At 38.3% G+C, this 18,941-nt stretch overlaps 1 protein-coding gene and 1 long non-coding RNA gene across 7 annotated transcripts in view; one reads left to right on the top strand and one right to left on the bottom strand.

The window, feature by feature from the left end:
- Nucleotides 1-4,352, bottom strand: part of LOC109033264 (protein D3) — a 59,509-nt gene extending 55,157 nt beyond the window's left edge. For 5 of the 6 annotated variants that reach the window (XR_011899473.1, XR_011899470.1, XR_011899472.1 and 2 more), the window contains exons 1-2: nucleotides 3,849-4,352; nucleotides 1,588-1,717 (exon numbers count right to left, since the gene is read on the bottom strand). Coding sequence is in view for 2 of the 6 variants with exons in the window: in XM_019045805.2 (XP_018901350.2) it covers nucleotides 1,588-1,717; nucleotides 3,849-4,058 (340 nt within the window). In the remaining 4 variants the exon portion in view is untranslated. Of the gene's footprint in view, nucleotides 1-43; nucleotides 185-1,587; nucleotides 1,718-3,848 lie in introns of all 6 variants that reach the window. The other variant, XM_072297882.1, reaches the window with a different exon arrangement.
- Nucleotides 4,353-4,632: 280 nt separating this feature from the next.
- Nucleotides 4,633-9,285, top strand: LOC109033261 (uncharacterized). The gene is made up of 2 exons (XR_011899474.1): nucleotides 4,633-7,695; nucleotides 9,123-9,285. It is a non-coding gene; the product is annotated as an uncharacterized lncRNA (long non-coding RNA).
- Nucleotides 9,286-18,941: the final 9,656 nt, after the last annotated feature.

Raw genomic sequence — 18,941 nt, 5'->3', positions numbered from 1 at the left:
CGTTACATTCATGCTTGAATGCAGGTATTACTTATGGACGTACCTGAATGTATATTCATTTCATCGGGTCCTACGTATACCATGACATCCTTTCCTTTAGCTCCAGGCCCTCCTAACAAATCTCCAAGAACCCAGTACCACCACTCTCTACCCTCTGGCCTTTCTCGGGTCGGAAAGTCAAGTCCTGCACAATGTCATTAAAATAATCACCATTATTATTTTTCTCTTTCGATGAAGCCATCCCATTGCCGAGTTACGCAAGAGAGCCGTAAGTGCATCTCTGTATGAACCATGGTTAAAACATATTCTTATGTCTTTTGAGACTCATTCCAGGCTACAAATATGCCTCTCTTCCGTAAAATGTCAGCATAGGTAAAATTATTTGCTGAGTGCACATACCGATGACTTACGCACTCGTGTAAACAATACGGAGAAAATAACACTTTATAATATGCACTTACAATCATAATATTAGCGCGTAATACACAATGCCTGAGGCGCGAAGCGCCTCGGAGGGTTGGACCGCGCAGCGATGAGGGAGTGTACCCCTTAGTTCACGAATTAAAATCTGATAGTATGGTAAGATTTACACTAGGATGAATTTGGTTCTAGAACTTCAAAAGTCACAGTTTACGAGTCACAGTGATGCATGGGCTTAAGCAGGGTCGGACTGGCTCGCGCCTGAGGGCGTAGATCCTTGGCTGGTTAAAGGGGCAAAATGTGATATTTCCCGGTAGGGAATCTCCTACGTGGAGGGGAGTTCAGACAATTTTCGGAAATCAGCACAAGTTTACGCTACTTTCATAGGTTCAAAGTCGATTAATCGAGCAGGGTAAAATTTGCAAATTGAACGTATTAAAGTAACCGATAGGCTTCTGAAATTAAAGAAAAAATGAAATATGAAAGCCGCTGGACGCATCCAAGCACCATTATTTCCAAAAGAACCGAGCCAGTGTTCGAGCACGAGCTTGAGACGTGAGTCTGCACGTCCATCCTGAAAAAGAATTAGACATAAACCTGAAAAAAGAAAAAAGAATCGAGTATCAACACAGCCGGAGACGAGAGAGACGTATTCGAGCCTCTTTTTTAACTATTCTCTCGAATCTGAGCGACGCGACACCTCATTGACAACATACAGCAGAGCATTGAGAGTTCACGCATCGCGTCATAGCGCCTTCAATTTTTCAGATGCAGCACGGACGTCCATCAAGTACGAATAGTTGTATCTCTGCGCCGTCGTAAACGCACATCCTTTCCCTCGCTCTATTTCCATATTGTGTTCGTTTCCATTTGTCCTCTTTGTCGTGGTGCGTGACTACGTGAGTAACAGTTACTCACGAGTATTTGGGCCTCGTTTTTCAACTTTTCTCCCGAATCTCACCTGCAGTATAGAGCAGAGCATTGAGAGTTCACGACTCACGACATCGCGCCTGAAATTTTTCAAATGCAATGTGGACATCCATCTTGCGCGGGTATTTGTATCGCGTTTAGATGTATTCGAATTCGAAAAAAATATAGTGCTTTCATGGAATGAGAGGATCAAATTAACGATTAAAAAAGTGCAAAATGTCTGTAGAAACGTATTACCCGTCATAACGAGAACGTACATGCGATCTTTTTTGGCTTCGGCAAAATGTACTTTTTTCGGTCTTTGTTTCCATGCAGCGGGCTCAATATAATTTCCGAAATCGACATGGTACTCCTTACTAAAGGTCACCTACAAGTAAAAAGGAAGAGAACTGCTGTAACTTTTCGTTTATAATTTGGAACATGGGCCTGAAAATTACCGTGAGATGCACCTCAATCGAAAAAGTCTCTCGGATATAAATCGAATATGCAATTCCTTTGATATTGTTCGTGATCACTGAGGATGTTGTCTTTTAAGCATTGAAACAGAAACAGAATAAATTGAATCAGTGAGAACAAAAACACTCCAACTCGGAAAAATGAAAATAGTCAAGACACACACAAAACTGCATAGTAGGTGAAGAAGTTAGTTTAAGAAAAATATTTTTTTCTGCCGAAAGACAAGTACGAGGGTCATCCAAAAAGTAAGGTTCCCTACCTTGTATCTTCCGAATGAAAAGAGATAAATCAAATCGGTAAAAAAGACATTATTAAGCATACTCTAAACTTTCAAACAAGTTCAAGTTTTTGAAAATCGGTTGAAGGGTTTCCGAGAAAACTTAATTTTACTGAGACAACCTCCTGTCGCCGCGTGCCCACCTCCGGGGTCAGGATGCGCGGAAAGTCGATTATCTCAGACTCGGGTTATCGCCTCTAAACATCAAATCAAAAAGGACTTTGAAAGTTTTCATTGAGTAGACTGTACCTTACTTTTTAACGTAGTCTCCGCATCTTTTTTGACATTTCTGTTATCATTACAGTAGCTTTTTGACGCCTTCCGCGTAGAAGCTCTCGTCTTGGCTACGAAACCAGTCATTGACAGCGAGCTGCACCTCTTAATCAGCTAGAAATCGCTTTCTACCGTGGAAGTATTTCAGCTCGGGAACAGAGAAGTCACCTGAGGCTAAATTGGAAGAGTTTGGAGGATTTGGGGAAACACACACAAAGCAACTGATTTGTATGTGCAGATCGCTGTCAATGACTGGTTTCGTAGCCAAGACGAGAGCGCTTCCACGCGGAAGGCGTCAAAAAGCTACTGTAATGATACCAGAAATGTCAAAAAAGATGCGGAGACTACATTTAAAAGTAAGGTAAAGTCTACTCAATGAAAACATTCAAAGTCCTTTTTAATTTGATGTTTGGAGGCGATAACCCGAGTCTGAGATAATCGACTTTCCGCGCTTCCTGACCCCGGAGGTGGGCACGCGGCGACAGGAGGTTGTCTCAGTAAATTTAAGTTTTCTCGGAGACCCTTCAACCGATTTTCAAAAACTTGAGCTTGTTTTAAAGCTTAGAGTATGCCTAATAATGTCTTTTTTACTGATTTGATTTCTCTCTTTTCGTTCGAAAGATACAAGGTAGGGAACCTTACTTTTTGGATGACCCTCGTACTTATGGACACTTCAAAGGTCCAAGTTGGAACAGATGTACTAACTTCAATGACCTTTCTGTAAATTAACTGTCTGCAAGGAAATTGAGTATTTTCGAGTTAGCGAGTTGGTGTGTTTTCGTTCTCACTGATTCAATTATGCAAGATCACCAAACTTGAGTTTAACTATATGCGGTACAACAGTTGGATCCACAGTATCAGGCCGATGTCAAAGCTAAAAGGTATAAGGTTTGAAATTAATGAATTGATTGAAAAGCGATGACACGACGGAGGTTAAAAATATGTAGCTATGATTGAAACGTTGCATATCTCCGCTCAATCTTAATTTTTTCTAAAAAAAAGAAAAAGAAAGCAAAACATTCTTCCCGAAATTCTCTTCTCACACCTCACAATATTCACCGGAAATTTAAAAACGATATTCTGATTGGATTATCGAAAGTTATTGTGATTTCTAAAGTTGTAAGGTATTTCTCTGATGATTCTGAGTTACTTTTATATCCATTCAGACTGAAAGATTTTATACTTTGGTGTTAATAGTCGACCCGACCCGAAAGCTTGATTTTTCTAAATATGTTGCTGATTTGTTTAAATGTGTCACTTATTTTGGTTTATTACGAACTGTTTCAATTTCATTTTCAACTTCTGACAATGACCTCCGCGCAAATAAAATCTTTTAGTACATTTTTGTATGTTCATGATTTTTATACAGCACACCTTCATGCGATATTTTGTCTTCTTATTTGGTTACTTTCCCCCTCTCTCTGTAAGGTCCAAAGGTATCCTCCCCTCCGAGTTGATCATAAATAATTATTATTGATTGAAAATTACTTACCTCGAGGGTGTATTTTGGTGCAATGGAAAGTAAGTCCGGAATTATTTTATGTCTTTTGAAAGCAGTTTTAATTCCTTCAAAATTTCTTGGTGGCGGAGGCGGCGGCAATTCCACGCTAGATCTTGGCTCTGCCAATGTTACGATAGGCACTAATGAAAACAATTGAAAAAGCTTCCTTCCTAATTGATTTAAGGGTGTCCGAGTATGCATTTTATCCTTACAACAAGAGTCAACATGCAGTAACTTTTCCCATGTAGAAACCAACCTTCCTGTCGAGGTTAGTGTTTAATTTTTAAACTCTTCCTGTCATAAATAAGATTATTGTACACTGAAACTGTAGGTGTAATGAGACTTTGCGTCTAAAAACCAAATGAAAGCAAAATAAAGTGGAACATCTTTCATGAAGTTGGTGGGTCACGTTCACCGTGGCCTTATTTTGTAGTGATTGATGCTAAAATATAAAATTTTGATGCCAGATTGACGTTTGTTCACAATTTGGAAGTGTTTAATAAGCCTACAAATGATGTAACATCAAATCGTCTTTCAGCTACGGTATTTAGTGACCCAGAATTGAATTCTCCTCATATCATTTGGAGTTATCATTAGCCAGTTATATTTGGCAATAGCTAATGTGGCTTGGTTCGTTTCTGCTAAACGCAGTTCAACTAATACCAAAAATATTCTCCCCTCCCAGCGCGAATAAACTGGCTCACTTCATTTTCCAAAAAACGCCCAGAATTCCGGGCATATATCACTCGCATAAAAAATTCGTACATTGTCTAGGTCAAGGAAGTGTCTGCGTGATAGTCTAATTTGGGGGCTTTATTTGACTGTCTACAACTAACATTAATAAATTCTCAACGAGGACCAAGTTCTCGGCAAGAGTCCGACCAATTGGACTACATTTTGCAATAAGGAATCACTATTTCTGGCTCATTTTAGAAACATCATTATGTGCCATTGGATTCCCAATGCAGTTAGGTGCTTTTATGGAAGAGCCAGAGATGGTGGTTCCTTATTGCAAAATGTAATCCAATTCATGAGTATGCTTCCGTGCCAAGGAAAAACGCCGTATGAACCTTCATGCGTTGCCAAAGTTCCTTCGAAAAAAACACGAATTTTCGGCTTGACTTATGAATATTCTTCATCTAATTTTCAGATAATTTTGCTCGCAATTTCATCTAATGTCCCCGAAAATTTCATGAAAAAATATTCATAAATTTTCTCAGTAATAAACATTTCGATGAGGGAAATTTGGCAACTCTCGAATGTTTATTCGGCGTTTTTCCTTAGCACGGCATCGTGGGCGTAGGGTGTAAGAAGATTCGAGGGGGTGCTCAAAGAAAATCCTGAGTCCGAATGGAAAAATACGTGAACTGCACAGCAGGTACGTAGCCACGGATACTCAACGCAAACTACGTCAACTCGCTAAATCGATATATATATCGACCATCGACAAACGATAGTAAATATGAGACTGGTACAATTTGTTCTTTTACTTTCAGCAAAGTATGCTTTTTGAATTGTTACTGTCAATTGATCCAGAATTTTTTTGAAATTATAACTCTATTTGGACGCATTTTGAGGCTTCCGTGATGACAATGTTAGAGGGTACTAACTGAATGAACACGGTGTTTTCATTTTAGAATCTACATTGAAAAAGATATTCATCCTCGACGAAGATTTTTCCGTAACGTCCAGATTTTTTTTTTTTTTTGGGGGGGGGGGGGAGGGCAGCTGATACTATTTCCAAATCTAGGTCGGCCAGGTCCCTTCCGAACCTCCCCTTCGTACGCAGTGGCGTGGCGTGAATTGCGATATATCGATTGTTATGCCGTTTAAACCTAAGGAAAAGTATCGATAAACAGGGTGTTCGCAGCGAACACCTAAATAATCGATTCTTTACCACAGCTTCGAATGGGGAAATATCAATTGATCGCAATGCACGCCACGCCACTGTTCGTACGCCCATGTACGAAGGTTATCACAGGAATGAAAAGCTTAAATACCCGTTCAATATACATTTAATGGAGCGAATTAATAAGGAAATTACGGTGCATTGGATTTTGCATTTTATATTATATTCAGAATCATATTCTCTCTAAATTTGCAGCCATTTGTGGTTCATGATAGATTTTGCGGTACAGCGCATTTTTTCGTTTCTTAATCGTTCCGTAACTCCCGAAAATGTGAATAAAAATGGCAAATTTACGAACGCTCATCTTAGAATGCAGGATACAATCGATTCATTTTTTCAGTCATTAGTAGGATTATTGTGGAAATCTTGAAACGTCAGCGCCTAGTTAGTCATCAAGGACTGTTCATCCCAAAAATTATCTTTCAAAATTACTCTCCAAAAATTCTCTACGTACACCGATATCAAGATCCGGATCTACCTAGATACACAGAAAGAAATTGACCGCCTGAATTCAAATTTTAAGTCATTGAGAATGACAGTTTCCTTAAACATACATATACGTATATTGCTCCAGTGATAAAACTCAAGTCTCCCAAAATAATCTCCCTCATCGCTAAAATCCAAAATATATTGCAGCGGTGACGATATGTTGACACTAAAATCCGAGCATTCGCTGCAGGCGACTTAATGAAAACGGAACCGTTAGAACCATGCAAAGGAAATTGAAACGTAATCTCTCTATACTATAAGCTCCAAGACCTCCTGATTTTGCGAAACTGGTAACGCTTAGTTCCAGCGTTCTACCGGGCCGATTTTCATGATTTTTGCGGCTATCGACGGGCAATTGTCTCTAGATAAGCCAACTCTTTTCGGATTTTCAAAATATGGTCCAGGTTTTTTTATATTACGTGGTAAAGTTGCGAATTCTCCCATTTAAACAATGTAAATTTATACTTTTTGTCATAGTTCGTTTGAGCGTTCTACCGGGCCGATTTCCATGGTTTTTGCGTAAATCGACAGGTAATAGGCCCTAGATGAGCCCGCTGTAATCAGATTTTGGAAAAAGGACCCAGGTTTCATTAAAATCACGTTATAAAAGTGAGTGAGTTTACAAAATGCTCCGGTACTGCTACCGCTATGCGCGGGAGGATGCGCAGTGGTCGAGGAGGTTGCGCAGTAGCTGTGTAGCCTGCGCATCAGCTCTACACTTATCTACACAAGATTCGTGCTATAATTTATAGCGATCTCATGTAGAGCGGTGGCCGAATCATCTAAGACGTCTGATGCGTCCACTTTGATCTCGGTGTGGGTTCGATCCCCGACTCATAGATGCTTAATTAATACCTGACTATCAATATGTTCATTGTTTTACTGCAATATTTCATCAAGCAGTCATTCCAAAACGCGTCCTTTTAATTTTAAAGTAATTTTAAGTAAAGTTTAAAATTAAAGTATACCTCATATCGTAATTATTTCTTAGAGGAAAAATAAAACTAACACTGATAGGAGGGTAAAAATAGGGCCGCGAAGCGGCCCATCGATGGCGCGGAGCGCCTTCAGGGGGTTGGGCCGCGTAGCGGTCAGGGGGCGTAGCCCCCTAGTTTTTCCTATTTTGTCGGGACTGCGTATTGTCGGGTTGCATCTGTAGCAACAATAATTGCCCTCGGGTTTAATTTCTTTTACATACCTTCTTCGTCACCATCCTCGTTCCCCGTGACTACGTAGTCATATTACTATCTAATGAAATTTTTGTAACAAATACGTGTGGAGGGGATGGCTAAGCGTGAGAAAGGACGGCTCTAAGATCGAGAATTGCCTCACAGTTAGTGAGTGATTAGATCTGTCGTCAGTAGCTTCCTAAACGTCTGTGAGCTCGTGTGCCCTGCAAGTACTCATCTATCTATAAAGAAAACACTTAAATACTTTAACGTGAGTGACACTTTTGACATTATTATTTTGATTTTTTTGAACCTGTGTTTTTCTTTTTTCAGGATATTTTCGTTTTTTATATGAGACTCTTTGTTCTTCCTTTATTTTATTTTATTTTTTGTTTTGCACGAGATGGTTTTAAAATTTTAAAGGAAACACCCTGATCTGTGGTGCATTTTTAATCTGTTTTTATCGAATAATTTTCAATCAAATCGATATTAAATTAAAACTAAACTATTTCTTATACACATTCTTTTTGTGCGGCAACAGCCGCACAAGATTATGAATGCAAAGATGACTTTGTGTTGCGCTTCGTTTCGTTTTATTTTTCTTGGAAAAAGTCTGGTAGAAGTTACTTTGGAGTTTCCTTTAAAACTTTACCCTTTCAATGAGAAAACAATTCTTAGGCATTGGCATTAACGCACACTTCATAGTTTTCGCAAATAATCAAAATGAACTGGCTTCAGAGTTCCTTTTCTCCACCCCTTTATCTTCCATTTCTAAAAGCATTAGTACTCCATTGCACGGATATCAATTTAAATCAAATCCTAGAAGACTTTTAGTGGACTTGAAACTTTTTGAAAAAAAAATTATGTCTTCTAATGGTGACAGTTGCAAAACGCATGTTTCAATCGTGTTATTTCCAAATCACAGCAGTTTTTTATTTGTTATACACATGGCGAATAAATGATATCGTTTGAAATTTTAACGTATATATTTTTCGCAGATGAAGGTATAACAATTTCAATAAAAATGAGCTCTTTTGAAAAAGTAAGAAATAATAAGAAGTCTGCAAAACTGAAAATCTAATTTTATGGTTTGCGGCTTCCACCACCATTTTTTTGGTTTCTAAATAGGATTAATGGAAATACATGATCAGTTTCAAGGAAAAGTATGAAGAAGAAACCCAAAACAAAACAAAAAAAACCGAATTTGTGGCACATGAATTTTAATAAAAATTGCATCTAAGAATTCCAAAGGAGTTGCAACATTCAAATTAGACGCTTCTGTTGAGGATTTTATTTTAAACCTACTGAAGACCAATGATTAATGGAAGCCAGTTTTGTCCTTTGCGTAGACATAAATTTCATAAAGAAATACAACATTTTTTGTCCATAAACGTACTGAGAAAAAATGATTGGAAAATGTAAATAATTTAAGAAAAAGTAACAGCAGATTTGACGAAATTATATTAGCCCAACAATAATTATTGCTATTGTGTTACAATTTTTCTTTTCAAAATTCAAATAAGTTTTTTTTTAATTTAAAGAAATGGAAATCATTCATCGATGGAAAATTTAATCTTCATCGAATCACAAAAGAAACTTCATTTGAATTCAAAACATTCCAACAAATGACGAATGCCCATATTTTAATCCATCATTTTCAGGCGGGGTTTCACTAATATTAGTTTTCTTCTATTTCAGATGGATGACAAATATTACGTTGACAGAAATAGGGGAAAACAACAAAACCCTAACAACCCCGCAGGTGGGGGAATCGGACACCGGCCTCGTGAGGATGCAAAAATTTCCCCAGAGCAGAATCGAGCCATGCAACTGAATCAGAATAACCAGCGTTACCAAGGACGGAAAAGAAATGAGCGACAAGGTAATTTTTTTTTTCAAAGTTAGTCGAGGTTTTTAGTTAAATTTTAGTGAGGCCCATGCTTAGGGCAACTGAAATGGACTTTTGGCGGAGGGCTGCTGGTATCTCGAGAAGTGAGAGTGTGTGCAATGAAAATGTGCGCGAGATAATGGGTGTGGAGATTGACATCGTACACAATATCGTGCATAATTTTAATTAATTATCCTTAAATTCGTACCTTGTCAATTCCTTGAACATCTTTCTCCGCTACTGGGACTCGAACCCGGGACCTATTGTTCAAGTCAGACGCTCTGACCACCAGGCCAACCTGGCCAGCAGACAAGGTAATTTATCCCTCAAGTTGATCAAATATATATTTTGAGACTTCCCCCTTCCCCCTCTGACGTCCAATCAATTTCAACAAGCAAGAAAAAGTTTACACTTACTCGGAAAATAACTCAGTTTCTCGCTTCTCTGAATACAGACCTAGACGCTCTTAAACATTTTGTGATACGATGGGAGCAAATTTTATTCGCAACCCGCACAAACTGTATTTTCCATTTTTCCATACGTGTTTTTCCAGAAAAGCCAGATTTATAGTTCCAAATTGCAAAATCCAATTCGTTGTTTCTCTAACGGCAGAACGTGCCTACATTTGGACTACATTTTGCAATTTTGAACTATAAATTCAAGCCCGGTTTAAAAAAAACGTATGTGCCATTAGTTTCCCAATGCACGTAAGTGTTTTTCCAGAATAGCCAAAATTTATAGTTCCAAACAAAATGCAGTCCAACTATTAGGGAATCGAGCGCCTTAAAAATTCTGCTACAGTCTCATCCCTCCATTTTCTAACTGGGCGCCCTCTGCGCCTTCTCGGAGGAGGAACACAATGCAGCACCTTTTGTGGCAACCTTTCCTCTGTCATTTTCTTCACATGATCATACCGTATAAGTTGTTTCGTCATAATGCCACGCACGATTGGCACGTATTTGGCATCCATAATCTTCCGCGTCGTCTCATATCTGACGCGATCTTTTCTGAAAATACCATCGGATCTACGCCAGAAGACCACCGCCGCACAGTGGATCGAGTCAATTAAAGAGATCGGACATGAAATTTTTGACTAAAACTGCAAATTTTGATGTTCATTCCGTCACATTTTAAATTTCCTAGAATGCTTTTAGAAGAAAATTTCACGAGAAAACCAATGGAACCACTTTTAAAATCTCAAGGTTTTGTATAAACGGAGTTATAAGCGTTTAAAGTTTCCAAATTTTGTCCGACCTCTCCTATTGATTCGATCCACTGTGCGCCGGTTGCCTCTAAATACTACCGGGTCCGCTGTTCATAACTCATACTTCTTACTCGTAGGCGACAGCAGCCCGTAGGTGTACTTTTTACACTCGGGACTAATCGAGACACAGCCCAGTGCATCGATGCGAAAAGGGAAATCTGAATATTTTGGTTTAGGACGAGCTCAATCGGTATAGCCTCTTAAGTCCCCACGGCAAGACGCCTTCCCATTTATTTTAGGAGTGCTAGAGATCCAGTGGCAAAACGACTTGCCGTTTCGTGTTCTGATTTGAGTCGCCAGAGCGCTGGCCTGACACCATTCAATAACTTATAGACGAGGTCTAATGCTCTATTTTACGCTGCGAAAGGGAGACTCATTAGTTTGTTGCGATTTTTGACGGCGTTGAAAAGTTAATATGTGGAAAGTTAAAATTGACTCAGGACTGAAGCACTGAAAAAATTATGAAATATCTGGTGTTGTAATGTTGGATGCGCTTAAAAATGGTGATCAAAGCATCCATTCACTAATATGGGTTCTTGAGAAAATGTTTAAAGAATTTCGGCACCAGTCAATCTTTTGAGTCAGGATTGACAAACTGACTAAGGAATGTTCGTTAAAAGATAAAACGAGAGTTCAGATGAAATAACTGTATTGACGTGGTGAAGGCACATATCACAGATTTCACAAATTAAATGTCACTAAATTATACAGCGTTAAAGTTGAAACAAAGAGTTGTACTATTGATGGAATAAAACCGATGAGAGAGATTTACACGGTCGTGGGTCATAAGGATGTTAAAAGACCTGAGAGAGAGACGTGGGCGTGGGTCGTAAGATGGTAAAAAGACCTCCATTTTAGGCAACCCAGCTTATATAGTCTTGCTGACGTCACGGGTGGTGAGACAACAAGGCTACGCGTGATTGGTTGGCTATAATCTATGTAGGTATCAGTTGCAAGTCTAGTAATTAATGTTATGTGACATTACTGAAAGATGTAGAGGGAAAAGTGACAAAAGTTGAAAATGAGGACTGGATTGACTGAAACTTGAGTTAAAAATGGGAATCGAAAAATGTAAGGGAAACATATGCTGAGGTGTTGACATCTGGGTCTCAGGAGGATAGGTAGATATGGATAAAAGGCGGTATGGATAAAACGCGGCATGCTGATCTTGCATGGTGAATGCTCGTCTTACGGAAAGTTTAATTGCTTTGCCTTTTCCAAAAAAAGCTGCGTCGGACCGTTCGTTAAAGCCTTTTTTGCACACACACACAAAGATAAAATGAAATTTTCGAGATGGGTCATTTCTCAACTGAACGACTGCTTAAATCTTGCAAAATTAATCCCGAAAAACTGCTAATCATACTTCTGCTAATGCTACTCATTTTTGTCTAAAATCAGCTCTCACACTTGGAGAAAGACCCCTAAAGTTTGTGATCGCAATGGTGACTTTATTTTGAACTAGAGAGCAGGAGAGTTCATCTTCAAACAGATAATCTTTCCATACCGCCGCGGCCCTTACTTTGTCTTCCATTGAAGGCCGCAGGAGCACAAAAATGAAAGATACAACTATTTTAACTTCCGAGTAGTTAATATTGCGTATCAATCGAATTGAAGGCGAATCGTATTTCTCGCTCTCAAATCACTTCTTCCAGGCTCGTGGAAGTGATACTCAAATATATGATGCTATTTTTCAACCTCCAAGCGTCTCTATTTGTATCGCCATTGGGCTAACATTAGCGAATGCGACGCACGGGCTGATTGCTGGTACTTGTATTCTTTACAGCTATCTTTTAATAAACCATTCATCTTCCAATTCCATACAATGCCTTGCCGATTTCCGCTCACTCAGCGAAGCATACGGTGAAAAGAATTTCTTGGTTATTCATGTTTTCTTACGTTTTTTATTAAAAAAATAGACTTTCTTTACTCAGTTTTAGTAACTGATACAACAACTACAACAATTTTCAATTCATCGTTATAAATCTTACACCATCACCTTTTAAATCATGTATATCGACGGTGTAAGTCAGCAATCACAAAACTCGTTTGCGGTGTCTGAAAGCTCCTCCTCTATGTTATTTTTTTGAGGAGAAAAATTGACATCATTTCTTGAAGTTTATGCAGAATTTTCTTCGCACAGAGAAGAAAAATCACGGCAGTTTTAAAGAATTGCCGTTGAGTAGTTTTCCGTTTAAAAAATAAATGATGACAGGACCTCTGCGACGTCGCAAACCGAGTTATGTGATTGCCGACTTACACTGTCGATATATTGTCGTTTTTTGGCAAACCGGTTTCTCAGAAAGTAAGTTGTTGAGGTAAAAGTGCTTTAAAATTTTGAATCAGCATTATGTTGATTCATTTAAACTTTCTAGCGCGGTGTGCAAGAGGAGATAATATGAGCCATGATTTTTTTGAAAGAGTTTTAAAAGGTTCTCATTCATTAAAAAGAAGAAGAAGAAAAAAAGACTCAGATTATGTAATCGAGCGTTTGATCTTCGTAACCGAGCTTTGTTCACTAGTTCAGATCAGAGTGAAAAATTTGGATGCACGCGCTGACATTTTGATTTGACGAATCAAATATCTTGGGATATATTGACTCCAAATATCCCATTTCTCTGGCGCAACATTTTCCTTAGGACATTATAACTGACAAGCAGGGGCTTAGAAAACAAGGCGTATAAGTGCAGTTTTTGAAAAAAGTGAGATATTCACGAACTCGACTAAAACTAGTTTGAAAATATTTGTAAATTCTGTGGAAAATTCACAACTAAGAATCAACTTTAAAGCATAAAAAAAAAAAAATTCTGGCATAAGGCTCTATGTAATTTTGAAACTTTAAACACGTATTTCTTGAAATAGCAAAAACTGCACTTATGCGCCTCGTGCTCTAAGCCCCTCAAATAATATCAAATCAACAAGGGGCCGTTCGAAGATTACGTAACGTACTTAGGGGGAGGGGGGGATTGAGCTAGCGTTATGGTACGTTACAAGAGAGCGCGTAACAAATTCAAGCCAAGAGGAAAAAAAAACTTTGGAAAAAACGTGCAAAAAATTGAAAATCCCGCCCTTCCCTAATGGATCTTTTTACACCAGCGGCGTGGCGTGCTTTGCGATATATCGATTGATCTGCCATTTAAACCTATGGAGAGGAATCTATAAACAGGATGTCCGCAACGAACACCTTAATAATAGATTCTTCAACGAGCTTCAAATGAGGAAATATCGAGAATCCATCTTTCACGCCTCGCCACTGTTTTACACCTTTGTTGATCTCTTCCCGTCGTAGTTCAGCAAAATATTTAAAAAAAAAACCAGGGCCAAATTTAGGGGGTGGCCACATCGGCCGCGGCCCATGGCGGCAATTTTAGGGGGCGGCAAATTTTACAATTTTTAAATGTAAGTATTAAAAAAAATTGGATTCAGAAAAAAATTACAAGCAAGAAAAGGCGACAAAATCTCTCATTTCCAGAGAGTATAGTAAGTTCTAATTTTGTCGTCTTTCGGTGATACAAGAGACAGAACCTTTAATTAGTCGAGTCTGGAACGACGCGGCGCAGAGAGCAATGATGACGAGGACTTGAGATGAAAAGGAGAAGCCCTCGGCGCAGCGGTCGGCATTAACACACATCTGCGCCTACAAAACTGCATGAATACTTCACGCATTGCGTCAAACACAATGCGGTGAGCAGCGGTCGACGTGAAACGCATAGCGCCTACAAGCGACTGCATGAATACTTCACGCATTGCGTCAAACACAGCGTGGCGCGGTTAGCAGCGGTCGACGTGTTGCGTGAAACACATAGCGCCTACAAGACTGCATAAATACTTCACGCATTGCGTCAAACACAGTGCAGTCAGCGCGGCGCGGTGGCAGAAGTTAAAATCATTAAACCACATTTATGTTTGTTCTTTCATAATTTTTTTGTTCATTTCTTATAAATGGAAGGCCTTGTCCACACAAAGATAGGTTCACGGAACTTAACTTTCGCGCAAAGTTCCGTGAAATTTTGCTAGTAGTGTCGACAGGGCTTTCGCAAAAAAATGTTTCCAACACGAGTAAACGCGTCTTATGCACCCCTCCCCCTCCGGCACTTCACTTGATAGTTTTTATTGATGTTTCAAAACGAATGAGAAAGGGGCGGCAAAATACAGGCGGCCCATGGGCGGCAAGTAGATAAATCCGGCCCTGAAAAAAACCTGAATTTTATCACGCGGTTTTCTCAACGTTTTCTTGATTTTTTTTTTAAATTGCGGGGGGAGGTCAGGCAGCGTTATGTAATTCAAAAGGGGGAGGGGTGTAAATCTGCGTGACGGGTGCGTTACAAGGGGAGGGGGGTCAAAACAATTTGAAAAAGTGCGTTACGTAATACTTGAACAGCTCCAAACAGATTTTTTAAGCATAGGAAACTTTAGTTCAATTTCTTGCTCATATCACGTAAAACAACTGAAAAGATATTTTACACTGGACCAATGAACGAAAATGACAAAAAAGGCCCAGCAGGCCGATTATGAACGATCGAATTCAGACGGAAATTCTGATCGATTTGGGGACGCTATCGATTTAGAAAAGCATTGCGCTTATGGGCCGGTCAAATCGATAGGACACAAATCGATGCAAAAATGCAGAAATACGGCCCTAAATCGATCAGAATCCCGAAATCGATGGAAATCCAAATCGATGGGTCCGGACCCATCGATTTGGATTTCCATCGATTTCGTGAAAAACCGAGTTTTCCATCGATTTGGGTCACGCTTCACGGGATAGTTTTAAAGATGGCGAATCTCGTGCTAGTCATTGAGAACTACGAAGATGTTGTAAATGAAGAGATAGAGGAGCGAATACGAATTGAGGAGAGAAGAATATTGAGGATATTACCGTGATAAAATTTAAAATTCATAATTAAATTGCCGTGATAAAATTTAAAAATTTCTAAAATGGAGCATACAAAATATGTAAAATTGTGAATGAAGTTAAATAAGTTAAGAAATAATTTTAAAACAACATATACCTACTTCCATCTAACGATAAATTGTCTATGAGCCCCATAAGAACAGAGAAGATTTCTCCATGACAGCAGTTTGAACTTTGGCCTGCTCACTATCCAATAAAGAATTTTAAATTCTGATTTCAACTACTTACACTTAAGAATTAATTAATTTGCCACTTATTTTTTCGCAAGACTATGAAGGAAGTTTGCACAAATATTATAGGGGAAAGAAGAACCCCGAAGAGTATAATATGAGAAGGATTTTAGCTTCATTGAGGCTGGCTCTACTGAAACAATGGGCTGTTGAGTAGAAAGCAACACGGAGATTTTTCATGATTTGCTTTTAAGAGGGGAAAAATATGATGGGAAATGTTCTTGATTTCAACCGCCTCAGCTCTAACATGTAAAAATACATACCCAGCAAGACTGCGGTATCTAGGGAAATGAATCTGAGAGAATAAGAACTTTACACAAAGAAACAGGAAAAGGCGCATAAAAATTTGTAACTGAAACACCGACTTAGATATTTTAATTGGGATGAAAGTGCAGGTATACAAAGAAAAATTTGCATGCAGCATAAAACTGAATGGAAGAGTAAAGATTATTTTGACACCACTATTAAGATTTAAAATATGAGATCTCTTGAAGACAGAATTGTTAAACCTAGCAAACAGTGCTGAAATGAGATGTATCATTTGAAAATTGAGTTCACTGTGCATGGATGGTTATGGAGATGTCCAAGGTTCAAAATAAAAATTGTATGAAACGTATAAAACTACAGCTAGATAGGTACTTACAGAAAATTTTGTTGCTCTTTGCGACATTCTAGTAGATTCAAGTGATGAAAAGGGAGTTGATGAAACTTGGTGGAATTAATGGCTGTTTACAATCAAGTTATAGTCTCCGCAAATCCTTAAAATGTACGATAGAACAAGCGGAAGCCATAATTCTGAGTGACACAGCTATTTAGAATTGGTGAAGTCCATGGTGACTTGCTGCTCTGGCTAGCAAGTGTTTTAAAACATTTTGAGTTGAACACATAACTGAGAACAACTGAGGATAAACTGACCGCTTGCTGCTGTGAGATTGGACTAGTTGAGCTTGTTAAAAGCTGATTATCCTGGACTTTAGTAACTATCAGGACTCTCAGAGCCCCCTCATGATTGCACAGTTATTATTGCTTGATAAATCAATCCATAAAGGGGCAGCATATCAAGATAAATAAACCTCTGGTTAGGCATGCAGTCATGTAGATATTTCTCTATAAGGCTCTCCTATGGGTTCATTGTCAATCATCACTCGGGCCCATCATGGAAACTCTTAGGGACAAAGATGAAAATCAATGACGATTCATTTAATCAGTAAGGAATGGTAAAACTTTCTTCTCAAATAGTTTATGGTATTTTAATACTACATGTGTTTTTGCACTGTTGGACCAATACGCTAGTACTGGTTAGCTACGCTAACCTAATCGCAACCAATGATCCGATGAATTACAGTTGTGATGTTATGCGCAACCAGAGGAATTTGGAAGTGAATTCCTTAAATGGAGAAGTGATATTATAAAATCTTTGACACATGGTACCTGAGGATGTGAGATATAATTACTAATGAAATCACAGATGATAAATGATTTGGAAGCTACCCGAAGAAGGTTATCATAAGTGGCGATGTCTATGATGATCACTCAGTATCCGGCACGAACTAGTTTTCGAAAATTAGAGCACGCACTTGCTAGGGATTACACTACAAATTACGGATGAAATATTAATGACTAAATGTGAATAAGGACCTCGTGTATCACCATTGAATAGCTTTGATCGGTATTCAGAGAGCGAACCAACATCTCGTAGATCCGTCACACACACCACTTTGCGGTTTGCTAACCATTTCTCCAAAGGATAGAATGTGATCCAAATTGACTGCCTTATAATGGAAGTATTGTAATGATCTAATTAGTTCGATAATATCTTCAAAAAGTAAAATAACTGACAAGAAAACACTCATTCACCAAGAGACTAAGAGAGAATGCAGGGATGAGCAGTACATAAACAAACCTTTCCGAATCAACCGTTCATCGCGCGCGCTTTCAAATATTTTGAATATTACCGCGAATATTTAATTTGACGGACTACAAATCATCTTTTGTACACTTTTCATTGTAATTCTTTCTTCATTTTCTTGATTCTTTTCTTATTTATTGGATCTGTTGTCCAAAAAACGGCGCTTCCACTTGGAAGCCATTTTTTTTTTTTGGAAATCGATCGGAAATCGATCGAAAATCGATAGGCCTTAAAATCTGTCAGAAGCTCCTCAAATCGATCAGAATTCGATCGTTCATAATCGGCTTGCTGAAGTCCTGATGGACGAACTTTCCTAATTTTAGGTCACTAAGTCCGAAAACGACCTCCTATTATAAACTTTCTCTCAACAAACTTTGACAAAATGAGAAAATTTAAAATGTTTAAATGGGAGAATCTACAACTTTATCACGTAATCTATGAAAACCGTGGCCATAATTCCAAAGTCGTAATAAAGAGGGCTCATCTAGAAACTATTGCATGTCAATTTCCGCAAAAATCATGACAAGCGGCCCATGTACAATAAAGCTAGAACAAATTGTTACCAGAAATTAAAATATAGGGGGTCTGAGAACTTATATTACAGATATGAACGGTAAAGGATGTCCTGTAATTTCTACACAACTGGAATGATGCATTTAGAGATGTAACTATTATGAATTCATCCCTTACTGATATAATTTATTCGTTTGTTTTCAGGTGAAGCTACAAACCATGGCAATCTCATCTTGCGTCTCAACGTAAATATTGCAAAACTACATATCATGACCATATGTCTATGACTAACCCAGTAAATTTTGAAAAAAATATGTCTTTGAACCAATAAATTTTCTAAAACATTCACTTTGTTGTTACCTACTCATGTTTTTCCAAACGTTTTACATTTGCGCTTCAATGACAGCAACCTATAATTTTCAAGTGTTGAAATTTTACTTATTTTTGGCGCTAAATACTAAATCATTCAAATCGACAATTTTCATCTAGGTTTTCAATGAAAACATTAAATAAATCAAGAGAAACTGAACCCCTTTTAAGTAGTTCTATGAATATCCATGGTTTCATATATATGTATATGCTTACATAGTTCATGTTAATTTTAGAAATGGTAAAATATGGGGGGGAGGGGGACCTTATAAGGTACAAATTGCAAATCCAAAAGTATCCCAAAGGTATTTGCGTTCTCCCGCATCAAGTAACCGTGGGAGACTGACTGATATTCTTCAATCCCACATTAAATCAGTAATTTCTTTTTTAAGAGAACTTTTATGTAAGTTCATATGATAGTAGTTGAACTAG

The sequence above is a fragment of the Bemisia tabaci genome, chromosome 3 (genome assembly GCF_918797505.1).
Source record: "Bemisia tabaci chromosome 3, PGI_BMITA_v3".
In the NCBI taxonomy this organism is placed as follows: domain Eukaryota; kingdom Metazoa; phylum Arthropoda; class Insecta; order Hemiptera; family Aleyrodidae; genus Bemisia; species Bemisia tabaci.
The sequence above is the reverse complement of the archived record's forward strand: the minus strand, read 5'-3'. Positions and strand labels throughout refer to the sequence as shown.